The sequence below is a fragment of the Boleophthalmus pectinirostris genome, unplaced genomic scaffold (assembly GCF_026225935.1).
Source record: "Boleophthalmus pectinirostris isolate CB_2022bp ecotype Guang Dong unplaced genomic scaffold, ASM2622593v1 HiC_scaffold_10, whole genome shotgun sequence".
NCBI classification, from domain to species: domain Eukaryota; kingdom Metazoa; phylum Chordata; class Actinopteri; order Gobiiformes; family Gobiidae; genus Boleophthalmus; species Boleophthalmus pectinirostris.
Window position 1 is genome coordinate 4,683,931 of NW_026570971.1, and position 20,697 is coordinate 4,704,627.

Below are 20,697 nucleotides of genomic sequence, written 5' to 3' on the forward strand. Positions count from 1 at the left end.
GTCCTGGTTTAGACCTGGTTTAGACCTGGTTTAGTCCCTGGTTTAGACCTGGTTTAGACCTGGTTTAGTCCTGGTTTTAGACCTGGTTTAGTCCTGGTTTAGTCCTGGTTTTGTCCTGGTTTAGTCCGGTCGGGCTGTTTTTACGTGTTTTCAGTCAAAGCTGCATTTTCCGCATTCAGATCTTGACCATGTGGTGTCGCGCTCCTCCTCCTCCTCCTCCTCCTCCTCCTCCTCCTCCTCCTCCTCCTCCTCCTCCTCCTCCTCCTCCTCCTCCTCTCTCCTCCTCCTCCTCCTCCTCCTCCTCCTCCTCCTCCTCCTCCCTCCTCCCTCCCTCCTCCTCCTCCTCCTCCTCCTCCTCCTCCTCCTCCTCCTCCTCCTCCTCCTCCTCCTCCTCCTCCTCCTCCTCCTCCTCCTCCTCCTCCTCCTCCTCCTCCTCCTCCTCCTCCCTCCTCCTCCTCCTCCTCCTCCTCTCCTCCTCCCCTCCTCCTCCTCCTCCTCCTCTCCTCCTCCTCCCTCCTCCTCCTCCTCCCTCCTCCTCCTCCTCCTCCTCCCTCCTCCTCCTCCTCCTCCTCCTCCTCCTCCTCTCCTCCTCCTCCTCCTCCTCCTCTCCTCCTCCTCCTCCTCCTCCTCCTCCTCCTCCTCCTCTCCTCCTCCTCCTCCTCCTCCTCCTCCTCCTCCTCCTCCTCCCCTCCTCCTCCCCTCCTCCTCCTCCTCCTCCTCCTCCTCCTCCTCCTCTCCTCCTCCCTCCTCCTCCTCCTCCTCCTCTCCTCCTCCTCCTCCTCCTCCTCCTCCTCCTCCTCCTCCTCCTCCTCCTCCTCCTCCTCCTCCTCCTCCCCTCCTCCTCCTCCTCCTCCTCCTCCTCCTCCTCCTCCTCCTCCTCTCCTCTCCTCCTCCTCCTCCTCCTCCTCCTCCTCCTCCTCCTCCTCCTCCTCCTCCTCCTCCTCCTCCTCCTCCTCCTCCTCCTCCTCCTCCTCCTCCTCCTCCTCCTCCTCCTCCTCCTCCTCCTCCTCCTCCTCCTCCTCCTCCTCCTCCTCCTCCTCCTCCTCCTCCTCCTCCTCCTCCTCCTCCTCCTCCCTCCTCCTCCCTCCTCCTCCTCCTCCTCCTCCTCCTCCTCCTCCTCCTCCTCCTCCTCCTCTCCTCCTCCTCCTCTCCTCCTCCTCCCCTCCTCCTCCTCCTCCTCCTCCTCCTCCTCCTCCTCTTCCTCCTCTCCTCCTCCTCCTCCTCCTCCTCCTCTCCTCCTCCTCCTCCTCCTCCTCCTCCTCCTCCCTCCTCCTCCTCCTCCTCCTCCTCTCCTCCTCCTCTCCTCCTCCTCCTCCTCCTCCTCCTCCTCCTCCTCCTCCTCCTCCTCCTCCTCCTCCTCCTCCTCCTCCTCCTCCTCCTCCTCCTCCTCCTCCTCCTCCTCCTCCTCCTCCTCCTCCTCCTCCTCCTCCTCCTCCTCCTCCTCCTCCTCCCCTCCTCCTCCTCCTCCTCCTCCTCCTCCTCCTCCTCCTCCTCCTCCTCCTCCCTCCTCCTCCTCCTCCTCCTCCTCCTCCTCCTCCTCCTCCCTCCTCCTCCTCCTCCTCCTCCTCCTCCTCCTCCTCCTCCTCCTCCTCCTCCTCCTCCTCCTCCTCCTCCTCCTCCCCTCCTCCTCCTCCTCCTCCTCCCCTCCTCCCCTCCTCCTCCTCCTCCTCCTCCTCCTCCTCCTCCTCCTCCTCCTCCTCCTCCTCCTCCTCCTCCTCCTCCTCCTCCTCCTCCTCCTCCTCCTCCTCCTCCTCCTCCTCCTCCTCCTCCTCCTCCTCCTCCTCCTCTCTCCTCCTCCCTCCCTCCTCCTCCTCCTCCTCCTCCCCTCCTCCCCTCCCTCCTCCTCCCTCCTCCTCCCTCCTCCTCCTCCTCCTCCTCCCCTCCTCCTCCTCCTCCTCCTCCTCCCTCCTCCTCCTCCTCCTCCTCCTCCTCCTCCTCCTCCTCCTCCTCCTCCCCTCCTCCCCTCCTCCTCCTCCTCCTCCTCCTCCTCCTCCTCCTCCTCCTCCTCCTCCTCCTCCTCCTCCTCCTCCTCCTCCTCCTCCTCCTTCCTCCCCTCCTCCTCCTCCTCCTCCTCTCCTCCTCCTCCCCTCCTCCTCCTCCTCCTCCTCCTCCTCTCCTCCTCCTCCTCCTCCCTCCTCCTCCTCCTCCTCCTCCTCCTCCTCCTCCTCCTCCTCCTCCTCCTCCTCCTCCTCCTCCTCCCTCCTCCTCCTCCTCCCTCCTCCTCCCCTCCTCCTCCTCCTCCTCCTCCTCCTCCTCCTCCTCCTCCTCCTCCTCCCCTCCTCCTCCCCTCCTCCTCCTCCTCCTCCTCCTCCCCTCCTCCTCCTCCTCCCTCCTCCTCCTCCTCCTCCCTCCTCCTCCTCCTCCTCTTCCTCTTCCTCGGGTCTTTCCTCTCTCTCTGTCTCAGATGGTTTTAGCCTTTTGGATGCAGATCAAGTGTTTCTGCCCAGCGTTCCTGCGTTCCTGCGTTCCTGCGTTCCTGCGTTCCTGCGTTCCTGCGTTCCTGCGTCGTTCCTCTAAAAAAAGGACTGGAGTAAACAGCGGCTAAATAAAGTGGAGCTTTTAAAGTTGCGGCGAGTTTGGTCGGAGCTGCAGCAGGAGCCACACGAGCCAAGGCCCACGGCTCTCGGATTATTCAATCTTGTACACGTTTGTTTTAGCTTAACCGAACTCTAATGATCTGTAACCAAAAACAGAACACGGGTTTTGTTTGTTTTAATTCGTTAAAAGTGCAAACAAAAACACAGTACCAGTGTTGGGAAGGTGACGTTTAAAATGTAATCCCCTACAGATTACAGATTACACACACCAAAATGTAGTTTGTAACATAATCCATGAAATTACTTAAAGTGAGTAATGTAATCTGAATACTTTGGATTACTTGATTTGCTGTAGAGAAACAAAGACGAGGAAATCGTAACATAAGATGTTTTGTCTGATAAAAGAAAATAAAAAGTCCAGATTTTACTGAACCAAATTAAAAATATTATTGATAGAAGAAGAAGAAACACGTCCACACAGCAGGATTTAGTTCTGTTTTAATCCAGTTTTAGTCCTGGTTTAGTCCTGGTTTAGACCTGGTTATAGTCCTGGTTTAGACCTGGTTATAGTCCTGGTTTAGACCTGGTTATAGTCCTGGTTTAGTCCTGGTTTAGACCTGGTTTAGACCTGGTTTAAGTCCTGGTTTTAGACCAGGTTATAGTCCAGGTTTTAGTCCTGGTTTAGTCCTGGTTTAGTCCTGGTTTAGACCTGGTTTAGTCCTGGTTTATAGTCCTGGTTTAGACCTGGTTATAGTCCTGGTTTAGACCTCCAGGTTTTGGTTATAGTCCTGGTTTTAGACCTGGTTTAGACCTGGTTTTATAGTCCTGGTTTAGACCTGGTTTAGTCCTGGTTTAGTCCTGGTTTAGACCTGGTTTAGTCCTGGTTTTAGTCCTGGTTTAGACCTGGTTTAGAAGGAAAATCCTGGTTTAATCCTTTTTTACTGTAATCCAATTAGTCCTTAACCTGGTTTAAACTGAAATTAATTTGTATTGTTTGTAATTGTTTCACTTTGTAAAAAGCTCTTTGCTCTTTGTGTTACATTTTTGTATGAAAAGTGCTTTATAAATAAAGTTTGATTTGATTTGATTTGATTTTAACACAGTCTGAGCCCAGGATTAATTAATTAATTAATCAGTGCATTGATACATCACCTTTCAAGACGCCCAACGAGCTTCACAGATCATTGTTCATTCACTCCACACTCAGCGGTGACTGACAGAAGTGAGACTGACAATCTGCATCGTTGGCCCGTCTGACCAACACACACACACACACACACACACACACACACACACACACACACACACACACACATACACACACACACACACACACACACACACACACACACACACACACACACACACACACATACACACACACACACACACACACACACACACACACACACACACACACACACACATACACACACACATACACACACACACACACACACACACACACACACACACACACACACACACACACACACACACACACACACACACACACACACACACACACACACACACACACAGACACACACACACACACACAACACTTTCATACTAAGTAAGTAAGTCCCTATTTATACAGCACTTTTCACAGACATTTTTATGTCACAAAGACGCTTTACAGAGCATTATTCAGCATTATACAAGGCAATGGGGGTGAAGTGTCTTGCCTAAGGACACAACAACAGTTTTTGCGACTGGTGCCCCCCTGTGGCTCCTGATTTTCCCACTGGTCTCCCCTCCAAGTCCTGACCAGACTCGACCTCTGAGCTTCTGACATCTGACGGGATCAGGGTTTGACGAGCTGGTGTGGTCAGGTTTAGGGACGGGCATTCGATGAAATGTTCTTAATCGATCGTCGGAAGAATTAATGATCGATTATCGATTAATCATTAACGTTTTTATATTAAAATGATCATCATTATTATTACTATCTGCACTAATCTGCATAAATAAATTCAACTTTACGACATATAAACATAACGACTCTAGATCCACATCAGCTGTTTGACATTATAATGTGTTTAATTCAGTTTTGTTCAAATCTCACAGAAACAAAACTTAAAACCACATCACTAATTTACATAAACTAAGCAAAGATAAAACTCCAGCTCTTGTGTCGCTGATGTGGTTCAACTTGTGTTGGATTAAAAGACATGACTCAGGTGAATACAGGTCAGTGTGACCAGATTTGTGTTTGTCAAAACCAGGACAGCGTACGGGGGAGGGGGCGGGGCCTCGTCATCCACATTGAGCGACTCTCACCTGGAAAAACTTTTTCCCACTGGACACAGAAACATATGTGCTGCTTTATCCACTGTGCACATGGACTCACACTTGTCCCAACGCAACGGAAAGTGTGGAATTTCTTCTACAAATCCTGGTTAAATCCACATTTGTGCTTCGGTTCGTTACAGACTGACCCACTGTTTGTGTCTCGCTCCTTCTGATGCAGAGACACATGTACACACCTGTTTGGTCACGACACACACAGCAACATACATTCAGTTTGTCGATTAAAATTAACCTAGTCGATGAAATTCTTAATGATCAATTATCGATTATCGATTAATCGATCAGTCAGTTGGTGCACACAGAGGCGGGTCACTGAACAGAGACGAGCCGCGGTGCTTCCCTCATGTGCTTCGCTCGTCTGTGTTGATGCTTTTTTCAGTAGTTTGATATAAAATCAGACTTTCCACAGTCCACACAGACAATACTCTACGTGAAAATACTGTGATTTTAATTGTGTTTGTTTCGGTCGGGTTTGGACACAAATATCTTAATTCCTATCGGGCTCAGATTAGATTCGATCACTGCCTCTGTCGGCTCGGACGGAATAATTTGTCCCGTTCCGCACTCTACTGCACACTTAAACATTAGTCATAGGCTTAAAGGTTGTATAGAGGATTTTCCAAGGAACGAGAAATCCAGCGACTGTTTGTCCTTTTTCAAATGTTGCGTATGCGTAAAACCACCCCCCTCCCCTACAGCTCCTACGTAGAAACACCTCCTCCCTCCTCCTCCTTACGCCAGAAACAGGTTTGTTTACAGCCGCTGCACATGACTTGTAAACAACTAACTACAGTGTTGGTTAAGAAGAAGGAGAAGCGGGGGAGCGGGGAGGTGTGCGGACATTTCGTTCGCGGACGAGAAGTGAGGAGCAGGGGAGAAGAGCGGAGCAGGGAGAGGAGAGGAGGAGAGAGGAGAGGAGAGAGAGAGGTGCACGGAGATTCCGTGCCCGGAGAAGTGAGGAGCAGGGGAAGAGTGGAACGGGCAGCGGGAGAGGAGCAGGAAAGGGGTGCAGAGAAGGTTGCGCGGAGATTCAGTGCGAATGAACTAAACAACACGCAGCAGCAAGCGGCCTTGAAAATTACGTTTTCAGACACAGGATATCGCTTTCGTGTCCTGAAAAACGTTTGTCTAGCTCTTGGAAATAAAGTACGTTTTAAGAAGTTTCCTGTCCAGGAGTAATTTGTGGACCCAGGAGTCAGTCTTTGTGGACCCTGCGTCTGCTTCAGTCGCGCCATCGCTTCAGAACCATCGCTGGAATGAATCTTCAAGAATCACCTTAGTTTGGCTTCGCTGCTTTTCCCCTTGTCTTCTTCTTTCAGCGACCTCAAAAACGGACTTTTTTGCGCGGCGAACTGCTCCTGGATTCTTGTCGCCATCGCAACAAACTTTGTGCGAACTGCGAGGAAGATATAGGTCAAAAAAAGCCGCTAAGAACTGTTGCGTTGGTGGAGTAAACAGCGTCTGTGCGTCTTGCGTCTGTGGACTGTGTGACAGTCGTACGTAAACCACGTACCGGCGGCGCAGGCAAGTCAGTTACACTAGAAACGTAGGGAGTTTGATTGACAGCCTGTCAGCTCACAGATAACGAGGCAGTGTCGTTATCTATTGGCAAATGTTTAGCCCCACCACGTCCAGAGTTGATGAATTTTTATTCTCTTTTTTTTGGTCATCATAATTACAAGGCGACTGCATCTATATAATCTATCATTGACAATTTGAAACAAAAAAAAAAAAAAAATCCTCCATACAACCTTTAATGCTCAATTCCGATTTTTTTGTGAAATCTGATTTTTTTGCGAGGTCGTTCACATTTCCAATTAAATGCGACTTGTCTGTGACTTCAGTGTGAACGGTAAACGGCCCGAAAGTGTCCCACATGTGACACTGGAGACACGACGACGTCAACCCCGTGCGTCACCCGCAGCGAGCGTGTGTGTGTTTACGGAAGTTGTCCAAACATGGACGCGAGCATTGAGCACCTGGAGATTTTACAGTTCCGGTTTCCGCCTGCTTCAGTGCAGAATAGTGACGTTTGTCGCTTGTTGATAACGTGTAGGTGGATGAATGAGCTTTGGCCGTTCAGACTGAAGTCACATGTCAAAAGATCAGATATGTATCGGTTTCAGGAGCACATATCCAAGTGTCCTGGGTCACATTTGAAAAATTCGGATCTGTGTTGTTCAGACTGTCATTAAAAGATCGGATACAGGAACATAGAAGCCAAAAAAATCGGATTTGGGTCACTTCAGGCTGCAGTCTGAACGCAGCCAGCGATTGCAAACAATTTTGGCGAAGTTTACTGCTGTTTAAGGGACATGACAGCTGTGTGGAATCCAGAAGACACACTTTACTCAGCTTTCCTAAAAGAGTACACACTGGAGGCCAGATGGGTTTAAGTGTTTTGCCCATAGATACAACAACAGCATTCATCTGTGGAAGCTGGAAATGCACCTCCAACCTGTGGCTGATCTTAGACTTTGCACTTGATTAGTTTTACCTGTGGACCTTTGGTGATTTGTAATATTTTCGGAGGATTCCTGAGATTTTAATCCTGTAAAGCAAAAATTCCATCGCAAATTACCTACTAGATTTCGCCAAACACAGTCCTGTACGAATCTGCATCTCAGTGTTTGTTGTTGTAATTGCGACTTTTCTATTTCTTTCTTTCCTTTCCTCGTTCTTTTCTCTTTCAATCTCAGTCAGTGTCAGTAAAATCGAGTCATTTACAGACTTTGCTTCTCGAGCGAACGTGTAGTAAAGTAACACAGAGGTGGGAACGGTAATTTGCAAATGACTTTTCCTGTGTGACCAGTGTTGGGGAGTAACAGATTACATGTACTAGAGTAATCAGAGTACAAATTATGAGTAACTGTATTCAGTTACAGTTACTGTTGTCAGTGTCAGTGAGTGGTAATTGGATTACAGTTACTTTGTTGAAATAAATGGATTACACAGAGGGATTTTCCTGTTTTCACATTTGGGGCTAAATCCCCTTTTTTTTTTCTTTTTTTTTTTTTTTTCCGGTAATTCCACTCATTACTCTAAACCAGGTCTAAACCAGGTCTAAAACCAGGTCTAAACCAGGTCTCTAAACCAGGTCTAAAACCAGGTCTAAACCAGGACTAAACCAGGTCTAAAAACCAGGTCTAAACCAGGTCTAAACCAGGTCTAAACCACTAAACCAGGACTAAAACCTAAACCAGGAGGTCTAAACCAGGTCTAAAACCAGGTCTCTAAACCAGGTCTAAACCAGGTCTAAACCAGGACAGGTCTAAACCAGGACTAAAACCAGGTCTAAACCAGGACTAAAACCAGGTCTAAAACCAGGACTAAACCCTAAACCAGGTCTAAACCAGACCTAAACCAGGACTAAACCCGGTCTAAACCAGCACTAAAGGTCTAAACCAGGACTAAAACCAGGTCTAAAACCTGGACTAAACAAGGTCTAAATCAGGACTGAACCAGATCTAAAACCAGGACTAAAACAGGACTAAACCAGGATTTAACAGGACTAAATCCTGCAGTGTGGACGTGTTTCTTCTTCTTCTATCAATAATATTTTTAATTTGGTTCAGTAAAGTCTTTTTTATTTTCTTCTATCAGACAAAACATCTTAGGTTACGATTTCCTCGTCTTTGCTTCTCTACAGTAAATCAAGTAATCCAAAGTATTCAGATTACATTACTCACTTTAAGTAATTTAATGGATTCTGTTACAAACTACATTTTGGTGTGTGTAATCTGTAATCTGTAGGGAAATACATTTTAAAAGTCACCTTCCCTACGCAGACTTTATCTCGCTCGAACCTCCGACCTTCAGACCAGAGGATGAGCTCGCGTGTGGTTCTGTCGCTTCGGCACGGACGGACCGCAGCAGGTTTTTCCAGAGTTTCCAGACGGGGCCTTGTTTTTTTCCTCCGGCCCCAGACTCCGAACAGAAGTGCCACATTCCAGGTCTATATTTACTGGTGTTTAAGTGCTGCGGCGGCGCGGCCTGATGAGGTCACGGAGCTGATAAAGTCACGAGGGAGTCTATAAGAGGAGCGGTCACGGCCTCGGAATAGTCGATTGATAAGCGTTTCCTCTGTGTGTGTGTGTGTGTGTGTGTGTGTGTGTGTGTGTGTGTGTGTGTGCGTGTGTGTGTGTGTGTTTGCTCAGCTCCGGGTCATTCCTCAGGGACATGGACAAACACGGTGCTGCGATTGGACACGAGTCAGTCCGGTTAGATACGGTCCTTATAAACTCATGAATGACTCGACTGTCCTCTCAGACTAAACCGAAACTACTTCTAATTATTTTTAAATCATTCGTTCATTTGTTTTTCAAAATAAAAGCAAAAATAAAAACTGAAAAAACAGCTATTTTCTTCATTATTTGTGTCCAAAATCAAAATGAAAAAAATGGATAATGATTCGTTTTTTCAGGTTTCGATTTTGTGTTTAAATGAAAAATGGACAAAATTGATAAAGGGCTGGACCAGGACTGGACCAGGACTGAACCAGGTCCGGGACCAGACCAGGACTGAGACCAGGACCGGGACTGAGATGGGATTGAGATTGAGATCAGACCAGAAGTGAGACCAGGATTGAGACCGGGAACAGGACAGGACTGAGACAGGACTGAGACCAGGATTGAGACCGGGAACAGGACCAGGACTGAGACCGGGACTGAGACCAGGATTGAGACCGCAAACAGGACCGGACTGAGACCCGGACTGAGACCAGGATTGAGACCGCAAACAGGACCCGGACTGAGACCGGGACTGAGACATGGACCAGACCAGAACAGAGATCAGGATTAAGACCAGGAACAGGACTAGGACTGAGCCCGGGACTGAGACCGGGACCAGACCGGGACTGAGACCAGGATTGAGACCGGGAACAGGACCAGGACTGAGAACGGGACCGATACCGGAACTGAGACATGGACCAGACCAGAACAGAGATCAGGATTAAGACCAGGAACAGGACAAGGACTGAGACCAGGACTGAGCCCGGGACCAGACCAGGGCTGTAAACAGTTTAGTCCTAGTTTAGTCTTGTTTTAGTCCTGATTCAGTCCTGATTCAGTCCGTATGTGTTCAGCAATGCAGTCACGGAAGTCACGTAAACATAAACACAAAATCAAAAACTGAAAAAAAAAAGAATCATTATCTGAGCTCATCCGCTGCACCTGGAGTTGATTTGTAAAGTGTCACACTCTCGTACCGGAGTCAGAACAGTCTGAACAACTTACTTGTTTTAAGGAGGAGATTGAGAAGGAGAAGGACGAGGTTTTTGGTCGTGGTGTTTTGTGGGACAGAACGTTGAAAGGAACGTGTGGATGTGGAGACGGAGCCAAGAGTGGTGAGTGGTGATGTGCTTCACTTCAGTGACACAGAGTTCATTAACAATTTTCGCCGACTTCAGCGCAGAATAGTGACGTTTGTGTCTTGTTGATAACGTGTAGGTGGATGAATGCACTTTGACCGTTCAGACTGAAGTCACATGTCAAAAGATCAGATATGTATCAGTTTCAGGAGCACATATCCAAGTGTCCTGGGTCACATTTGAAAAAATCTGATCTGTGTCGTTCAGACTGTCATTAAAAGATCAGATACAGGAACATAGAAGCCAAAAAATGTGATTTGGGTCACTTCAGGCTGCAGTCTGAACGCAGCCTAAGTGTGAATCATTACGGTCAGAAATGAAAGATCTGATTTAAAAGTGCTTCTCAAGTCACAGGTCTCAACGCCGAGTCAAGTCCCAAGTCATTGACCTTCAAGTCCATGTCGAGTTCCAAGTCTTAGTCCATTCATCAAGTCAGGTGTCAAGTCCTCAAGTCTGACTCGAGTCCAAGTCACAACCAAACACACTAGCTGTCAATCAAACCTGTCGGGGAATGAAGGCGTCTGATTGGTCCGTTATTTATGTTCATATTTTTATTTAGGAACAAAATAGTGAAATGAAAAATTCAGGAGAACATTTTAAGACCAAAATGAGGAGACTCGCAGCAGCAGGTGCAGAGAGAAGAGCGACAAGACCTCAAGCCGGGGTCAGAAGGAGCCGGAGGAGCCGCCTGGAGCACTTCCTGTTTGAAACACGTCGTCCACCATGTCCATTCATATATACGGTCTATGATACCAACAGGTTTTCTTCATGTTCTCTGCTGCATTTGGACTAAACACGTGCATACACCTCCAGCCGTCCGCCGCTCCCAGCACGGCCGTCTCCAGCGCTCTCCTCGGGCCGCTGGACTCTCGGCGTGGCGCCTCATTACGTCCGGAGCTCCGCGGTTAAAAGGCTTCCCCCCCCGCAGAGGCAGACTGGTGCGCAGGTGGAGACGGGAGGACGTGATGGAGGGGAGGTGCAGGTGTTGTTGTGGTGAGACCTGGTGCTCGCCTCCCTGTTAGCGCTGACCCGGACCGCCCCAGACCACAGAGGTGTTGAGGAGTCCACGCTCTGTCATCATCGCGAGAGCTGATGGCAGTTCTTTTGTCGCTCGGATGTGACAAAGGTGAGGACGAGTTTAGTTTAAAGACAATGTTTTATCGAACTCAAGATGTGTGTAGAATCCCTCAGTCGTCCAGGTAGAAACCAATGCAAAGGAGAAATTCAATATGTCAACTGGACAAACGTTTAGGTCGAAAACGTTTCACAGCTCATCCAAGCTGCTTCTTCAGTTCTGGTCAGACTCTGGTGAACACGTCCTTATATCTGTGGGCCCGGTCCAGCAGAAGTAAAGAACAAGGCCAAAAATTCAAGTTAATTCATCTGATATAAAAATGTATTGAACAGATACATATGTACTCTAGTTTATCAAACTGTTGACCTTTTTTCTGGACCATTTTTGGTTCTAAAGTTCCATACGTTTTAAACAGACCATGTATGAAACATGGAACAAAAATTATTTCCCAAATTTCAAAGACCCAAAAATCATGTAAATAAATGGATGTATTTCATCATATCTTGTGTTATTCCATCTTTGAACTGTTGATGAAGGGACAGGATTTAAAAAAAAAAAAATATTTAAAATGATAAAAATTTGCTTGGAAGGACTGACATATTTTATAGAAATAGTTTCCTTTCATTTTGAAGTAATATTAAAGTATTCGGAAGAAAAAAGCGACAAATGATGTAAAATCCTGCACCTTCTACTTGTTTGCACAGTTTTCCCTCCGTTACTTTTCCCTCCGTTACCATGAACTTTCTTAATAAAAAATCTCATGAGTCAAAAAGTCAGAGGTTTTTCAACCTAATCTTGTACCATATGGTAGAAAACTATATGAAGCAAATATTCAAACCAGTTTGTTAAGGATATGTAAGTGAGAACCAAGAGTTATCACTGTTTGGATTTATTGCCCAAAAAGTGCTGCATATTTCAATCCCTCCGTTACCGACATGAGTTTTTAAATTTTTTGTCAACAACTTGAAAGAATATCACAGGTTTAACTTGACCCTGTTGGAGTGTAACTCTTTCCTACATTCTGATACTTTACTTATTTCAATAGTTCCTCTAGTTTCTGAATAAGAGACATTTGAATGTCAAAAATCTGCCCCTGTTTCCCTCCGTTAAAACTTGACTGGACCCATCTGTCTGAAGGGAGAAGTTAACTACACTGTAACTTTTCTGAGGGTGAGAACGGGAATGAAAAAATTACAGTTCTTTGCGGGAGCGAGTGGAGCAGGACTGCACAGTGCGGGACTGTGTCCTAACAACACATAAAAACAGATTTTATAATAAAGCAACTCGCACACAGAAACAGTAAAGTTAGAGATTAAAAATAAGATTAACGCGATTAAAAAACATAACGCGCTAACACTCCTATTTTGGACTCCAGGGCTCGTCCTACCACCACAGCTCTTTGGACACCCTCAAAAGGCACCAACTCGAATGACGCGTACAAGAAAGAAGAAGTTATATTTGAAGATTCTTTTTAAAACTGAGAGGCGAAGTGTGACGCAACATCAGAAAAACACGTTTCACAAAAAGCCCGACAAACTCACAACTTTACTTTATATAGAATTGTAGAAGAAATGTGTGAAGTTAAGACTCAGAATTCCCACATTTCTGTTCCCTCCATTCTTTGACGACACAACCTCATTTCTATAAATAGAATCTCCACAAACATTACTTCGTTTTCCTTCTTTGCGTTCACAGAAACCATTTGGGGCCCTTCACCAAACATAAAAAATTCCACAATGCACGTTTGCCATTTTGTCATTTTCTATCTGTTCTTTCTTCACTTTTCCAAACCGCCTCTTTGTGCCAGTGGGCTGGGGCAGGTTCACTTTTGTCTGCCGTCGTACAGTGTGCCCATTCTGTCAGGGGCGCAGCTGGAGTCCCTGCCACCCGACAGGAGCAGAGGCGAGGAGGAGATGGTGGTAGACAGGCTTCCACTGGAGAGGAGGAGGAGAGCGCTGCCATCTCTGAACTTGTAAGGCCTCTGTGCTTTGGGCGCGTTTGTTTTTGTTTACGGGGACTGAACTGCGCCGCACCAGCCGACATGAACCGACTTGTCACTCGTGAGCCGTGGAAGTGTCAGCGCGCGGGTCTGAAGTGAAGTCTTTAAAACCATCTACACTACGTCGTATCGGCTCAGGAGACTCTGCCGTTCACGTCTTCACTGTTGTGGAGACACTGTCCTACTTATTACTCACAGTTGTTGCCTAAATATTGTAGATTTACTTCTTTTTACATGCAAAAGACTGATATTCCTGATGCCTTCCTCTGGATTACGCGTTAATTGGTCAAGTTTTATATAAAATACTGATTGATTTATTGTGCTTGTGTCTGCTCGATCGCTATAATCTTTGGATCATGTTTTAATTTACACATTTTAAATCACAATATTCATCTCAAACAACTTCATAAAAGAAACAGTTCAATAAGAAACAAGGAGGAGCACCAATCTCTAATTTCTAATCTCTCAATTTTTCACTTGTGCGACTGTTTTTTTTAGTTTCACTTCGTGGAAACCGTGTGACCTCGCAGCCTTAGGATTCGTTCGCTCGACGGTGGGCAGGTACTTTTTAAAATTTAACCAATCGCTGCTGTTTGGTCGTGACGTATGTAATGCGACGCTAAGCTTTTCCCAAATCCCATAGGAGGAAGGACATAAACGTCTTTCTCCTTGATAAAATTCACCAAACATTCTCTTTGTTCCGGTTTTAAATCTTCAATCTCGGGAATCGTTGATACAGAACACAGAATGTCTGGATCTTCGCTGATTGGCTGAACCCGAACTTGTACTTCCGGGATTCTTGCAAACCGTCTAGTGTATTCCGATTCCTGATCTAATCGCTGGAGAGAAATGAAATTGAGCGGATAGGGCTGAGTTTTGGCTTAATTGTGTGTCATGCTTTGTGTAGTACACTGAAAAAAAAAAGTTGCTGGATTTGCGTAAAAAAGTTATGGACAGCGGTTGCACACAATAAAATTATGTTTAGGCTTTGAAACTTTTTTTGAATCCCTCTACACATATTTTTCTCGGAACATGAACAACACTTTTTCATGTTGATGAAATTTGAACAAATCATGCTGAATATGCATATTTATATTATGTTACCTTATCATGAAATGTATAAGTATGTATAATTTAATTTAATTGATCTAATTCTGTAAAATAATACAAAAACAGTCTTTAGTTTTCCACAGATCTGTATTGTCTTAAACAGAATCAAACACACAGAGACACACAGTTTGGAGCTGGACAGTGTGAAGATTTATTCCAGTGAAGAAGCTCTGGTCTCTGCCTGTGGACACACGAATAACACATGATGATCACATTCTGATCATCTACTCTGTTGTACATGTTTAAATACATTTAAAGCACTTATTACTACAATAATGGACCAGAACAGAATCACAAGAACATTAGAAGTGTATCTGCAGAAACAAAACTCACCGTGTGCTGCTTTTCTTCCTCTAAACGCAGTAACAGGGAGGGCATCTGGTATAAAGTACAAGTACGATAACAGTTTCAATAGGAAGTTCATTTTGAAAAATTGTAAAATAATTTTAGTTGGTTTACTTACTTTGTTCATCTGTGGTCTGTGTTTTGTTGGTTCTCAAACATCTTCCTTTTTTCTGAAACATCAGCTGTAACATTCATGAACTTCCCCACAGCTGCAGCAGAACCTGGACGTCTCTGTGTTTGTAGACGAGTCTGGAACAAACACATTCACATCTGAGTACAAGTGTCACACTCTTGTAGATGGACAGTCAAAAACTATTTGTTTCAAGCTGTCCTTACATTAACTCTAATTTCAAATAAAACAACACAAACATGTTTTAACAGTGACGACATTCTAGTCCAGAGAAGCACATAATAAAATCTTTGAAAAGTCTCACCTCCAGATCAGCTTCATAATCCTCCTGCTCCACACTGTGTGTCTCTGCTCCTGGATCTGTCCTGTGTCCTGTTACATTTGAATTTTCCCTCCAAAAGTTTTGGGGAGGACAATTCCAGAGGGACGAGCCTCACCAGAGATTATAACAAAGTCATGTTTCCTCAACCTGATTAAAACCTGCAGGTCTCACATCGGCCACAATCAAGCGATGTTTGTAAGATTTAAACATGCTGGACAGAGAAACGTGAAAAAGTGATGTTATTGTTGTCAAATTTGTTTTTGCAATTTGAGCAACTCCTCTCAGACCGTTTTTTTAGTGTAGCACACTCGACTGGCCGATGTCCAAAAGCTTTTTTATTAACAAAATAACGTTTCGGCAACAAAAGCCTTCATCTGATATCTTTCTTGCTTTGGACCACAGGACACAAAATGGATGCCAGCCCAGGTGCCCATATACCCTCCAATGAACGGGACGTCCCAAAGTGAGGTCACCCAGTGAGTTCAGCCTGTTCTACATGAAAAAACATTTGATAAAATATGTATTTATATTATATATAGATTTATATTTATTTTTATAAAATGTTTTTTATGTAAATATCTAAACTGTTGTTTCTTGTTGGGCTGAACTCACTGGGTGACCTCACTTTGGGACGTCCCGTTCATTGGAGGGGATATGGGCACCTGGGCTGGCAACCATTTTGTGTCCTGTGGTCCAAGACAAGAAAAATATCAGATGAAGGTTTTGTTGCCGAAACTTTATTTTGTTAGTAAAAAAGCTTTTGGACATCGGCCAGTCGAGTGTGCTATGCATTTTATCATCTATCTGGCTGCTCCTTGCATTTGCACCTCTACAAGAATTCACCAGTTAAAGCTTGGTGAACCACACAGTGAGTATCCCTGTTCTAAGGTGGGATGTGGTGGATCTCCATGTTGGGAGGAGCAGCTGAGGGGAGGGCATCTGGTCCATGCACCTGGACCTGGACGCCTCCCTGGGTAGATACGTTCATGTCTCACTGGGAGGAGGCCCTGGAGAAGACCTGGACACGCCGGACGGACCACCTCCGGGTTGAGTCAGGGAAAACGGAAGATTGGAAATAGAAAGTCATCGTGTCCTGAGTTACTGTAACACACTGTAAGTCATTTTAACTCAGTGTAACTCACAGTAAAAGCGTGTGCACAGAAGCTTCTGCCGCGACACTTTCACAACGCTCGTATTTCAAACGCACACTGTGAAAAAAGAGGGAGGAGACGACGAGTGAGAGAGAAAAGAAGATGGAGAAGAGATAGAAGGAGGCGGAGGGAGAGAAGGAGAACCAAAGTGAGGGTAAATAAAAAGAGGAGAGAAGAGAGAGGACCGGATACAGCCTCGCCATTTCAGACTGGAATTATTGACACTATAAACAAAATAAAATATAATAAATAAAAGTTTGAGTCCAGAGCAAATACTGGCGTCACTCACAAAGCAAAAGTCTCCAGTAGCAAAAGTCTGTTTTGTTCATTTGGTCTTCTGATATTTTATGTTATGAGGTTCTTTTTTCAGACCTAGAGTTTTGTTTCATACCCGACAGTTTCTTCCTCAGTCTCGTGATGTTTCGATGTTTCTGTGACACGTCGCTCAGATGATTTAAACAGGTTTTGTCTCTGTCTTCTTACAAACTCTGCGTCGTAAGAACATCGTGTGACAGAACCAACATGACAACAGATGAACAAGATGATGCCGGACGTCTGCGCTGCATGTGGACTAAACCAGGACTAAACCAGGACTGAACCAGGACTGAACCAGGACTAAACCTGAACTGAACCAGAACTGAACCAGGACTGAACCAGAACTGAACCAGGACTGAACCAGGAACTGAACCAGGACTAAACTAAGACTAAACCAGGACTAAATTAGGACTAAACTAAGACTAAACCAGGACTAAACCAGAAATGAACCAGAACTAAACCAGGACTATACCAGGACTAAAATAGAACTAAACCAGGATTAAACCAGGTCTAAACCAGACTGAACCAGAACTAAACCAGAACTGAACCAGGACTAACCAGAACTGAACCAGGACTGAACCAGAACTGAACCAGGACTGAACTGAACCAGGACTAACCAGGACTGAACCAGAACTAAACCAGAACTGAACCAGGACTGAACCAGGACTGAACCAGGACTGAACCAGGACTATACCAGGACTGAACCAGAACTAAACCAGAACTGAACCAGGACTGAACCAGGACTATACCAGAACTGAACCAGAACTGAACCAGAACTGAACTAAGACTAAACCAGACTAAATTAGGACTGAACTGAACCAGAACTGAACCAGAACTGAACCAGAACTGAACCAGGACTATACCAGGACTGAACCAGGACTAAACTAAGACTAAACCAGGACTAAATTAGGACTAAACCTGAACTGAACCAGAACTGAACCAGGACTATAACCAGGACTGAACCAGGACTAAACTAAGACTAAACCAGGACTAAATTAGGACTAAACTAAGACTAAACCAGTACTAAACCAGAAATGAACCAGAACTAAACCAGGACTATACCAGGACTGAACCAGGACTAAAATAGAACTAAACCAGGATTAAACCAGGTCTAAACCAGGACTGAACCAGAACTAAACCAGGACTGAACCAGGACTAAACCAGGACTAAACTAAGACTAAACCAGGACTAAACCAGAACTGAACCAGGACTAAACTAAGACTAAACCAGGTCTAAATCAGGACTAAACCAGAAGTGAACCAGGACTAAACCAGGACTAAACCAGACTGAACCAGAACTGAACCAGGACTAAACTAAGACTAAACCAGGACTAAACCAGAACTGAACCAGGACTAACCAGGACTAAACCAGGACTAAACCAGAACTGAATCAGAACTGAACCAGGACTAACCAGGACTAAACTAAGACTAAACCAGGACTAAACCAGGACTGAACCAGGACTGAACCAGGACTGAACCAGAACTGAACCAGGACTGAACCAGACTAACCAGACCAGGACTAAACCAGAACTGAACCAGGACTAAACCAGGAAACCAGGACTGAACCAGAAACTAAACCAGAAAACCAGGACTGAACCAGGACTAACCAGGACTGAACCAGGACTGAACCAGAACTGAACCAGAACTGAACCAGGACTATACCAGGACTGAACCAGGACTGAACCAGAACTGAACCAGAACTGAACCAGGACTAAACCAGAACTGAACCAGGACTATACCAGGACTAAACCAGGATTAAACTAAGACTAAACCAGGACTAAATTAGGACTAAACTAAGACTAAACCAGGACTAAAAACAGACAAACCAGGAACTAAACTGAACTGAACCAGAACTGAACCAGGACTAACCAGGACTGAACCAGGACTGAACCAGAACTGAACCAACTGAACCAGGACTGAACCAGAACTGAACCAGGACTATACCAGGACTGAACCAGGACTAAACTAAGACTAAACCAGGACTAAATTAGGACTAAACTAAGACTAAACCAGGACTAAACCAGAACTGAACCAGAACTAAACCAGGACTATACCAGGACTGAACCAGGACTACCAGAACTGAACCAGGACTGAACCAGGACTAAACCAGGACTAATCCAGAACTGAACCAGGACTAAACCAGAACTGAACCAGGACTAAACCAGGACTATACCAGGACTGAACCAGGACTAAACCAGGACTAAACTAAGACTAAACCAGGACTAAACCAGAACTGAACCATGACTCAAATAGGACTAAACTAGGTCTAAACCAGATCTAAATCAGGACTAAACCAGAACTGAACCAGAACTAAACCAGGACTGAACCAGGACTAAAATAAAACTAAACCAGGATTAAACCAGGTCTAAACCAGAACTGATCCTAGGACTGATCCCAGGACTGAACCAGGACTCAAATAGGACTAAACCAGGTCTAAACCAGGACTAATCTTGGACTTGAGAGAGAAAGGGAGAAACTGTCATTATCTGTTTTGTTTTTTTTCATTTTGGTTTTGGAGACAAATAATGAGGAAAACAGTTGTTTTTTCATGCTCTTATTTTTGTTTTTATTTTGAAATAGTAAGAACAAAAGAACACAAAAATAAACATGCTTTTATTAGTTTTTATTTAAACTTTTTGGCGCTAAAACTTTACATTCTGTGTCTTTTTGCATCAAGTCACCTTTAAAAACGTTGTAAGGTAAAGGTTAATAACACCAATAACACCCTGAGTGCCTCTTATTTAAACAACGCAGATAACAGACACACACACACACACACACACACACACACACACACACACACACACACACACGTTTTTATGAGCCGGACGATGACTTTATGGTCAGATAATGAGACACTTCACAGCCACTACAGCTTCAGACACGACTCACATCGCAAACACCACTTCTGACCAACACGACTCACACATAATAACCAAGTCAGTCCTGTTTTTTATTTATTCTTTTTTTTTGTTTTGTTTGCGTGTTCTTATTTTTTTGCCTCTTGTGTTTTGTTTTACAAGTTTGCCGGTCGCCGTCCTTCCGAGTTTCTCACCGCATTCCGGCGCGAGCTCGCAGACGGCCGTAAAAGTGTGTTACAGATAAGGTTAGAGCTACTGTGTGTGTCATCTGTGTGTGTGTCATCTGTGTGTGTGTGTGTGTGTGTGTGTGTGTGTGTGTGTGTGTGTGTGTGTGTGCAGTGATATACGACGGACAGACAGGCCGGGACAAGTCTACAGCAGCACGGTATCTGCACATAGTAAAACATAAGAACAGTTAAGGCGTTTTGTCCGTTTGTAAATCATTCACTTTGGCTCTGGCAGCGCAGGGTTTTGGAGACGGCGTCAGAAAGAGTCGGAAACAGTCGGGGTGGGACTCGAGTCGGACTTGCGTCGCTATTTTTAGGACTTGAGACTTGACTTAAAGGTTGTATGGAGGATTTTTTTTTTGTTTTTTTTGTTTCAAATTGTCAATGATAGCATTATAGAGGTGCAGTAGCCTTGTAATTATGATGACCAAAAAAAAGAGAATAAAAATTCATCAACTCTGGACGTGGTGGGGCTAAACATTTGCCAATAGATAACGACATTGCCTCGTTATCTGTTAGCTGACAGGCTGTCAATCAAACTCCCTACGTTTCTAGTGTAACTGACTTGCCTGCGCCGCCGGTACGTGGTTTACGTACGCCTGTCACGCAGTCCACAGACGCAAGACGCACAGACGCTGTTTACTCCACCAACGCAACAGTTCTTAGCGGCTTTTTTTGACCTATATCTTCCTCGCAGTTCGCACAAAGTTTGTTGCAATGGCGACAAGAATCCAGGAGCAGTTAGCCGCAAAAGAAAGTCCGTTTTTGAGGTCGCTGAAAGAAGAAGACAAGGGGAAAAGCAGCGAAGCCAAACTAAGGTGATTCTTGTAGATTCATTCCAGCGATGGCGCGACTGAAGCAGACGCAGGGTCTAAAGACTGACGCACTGGTCGCACAAATTACTCCTGGACAGGAAACTTCTGCTTATTATGAAAACGTACTTTA

The 20,697-nt window shown here is 45.4% G+C and overlaps 1 protein-coding gene across 1 annotated transcript; it reads right to left on the reverse strand.

The window, feature by feature from the left end:
• Nucleotides 1-280: 280 nt before the first annotated feature.
• LOC129409461 (cilia- and flagella-associated protein 251-like) lies at nt 281-1,781 on the reverse strand (the record flags this gene model as incomplete). The annotated part of the gene is made up of 4 exons (XM_055155613.1): nt 281-432; nt 884-1,066; nt 1,297-1,451; nt 1,657-1,781. Coding segments are annotated over 4 exons (615 nt in total), but the record flags the coding sequence as incomplete, so codon positions are not given.
• Between the last annotated feature and the right edge of the window lie 18,916 nt (nt 1,782-20,697).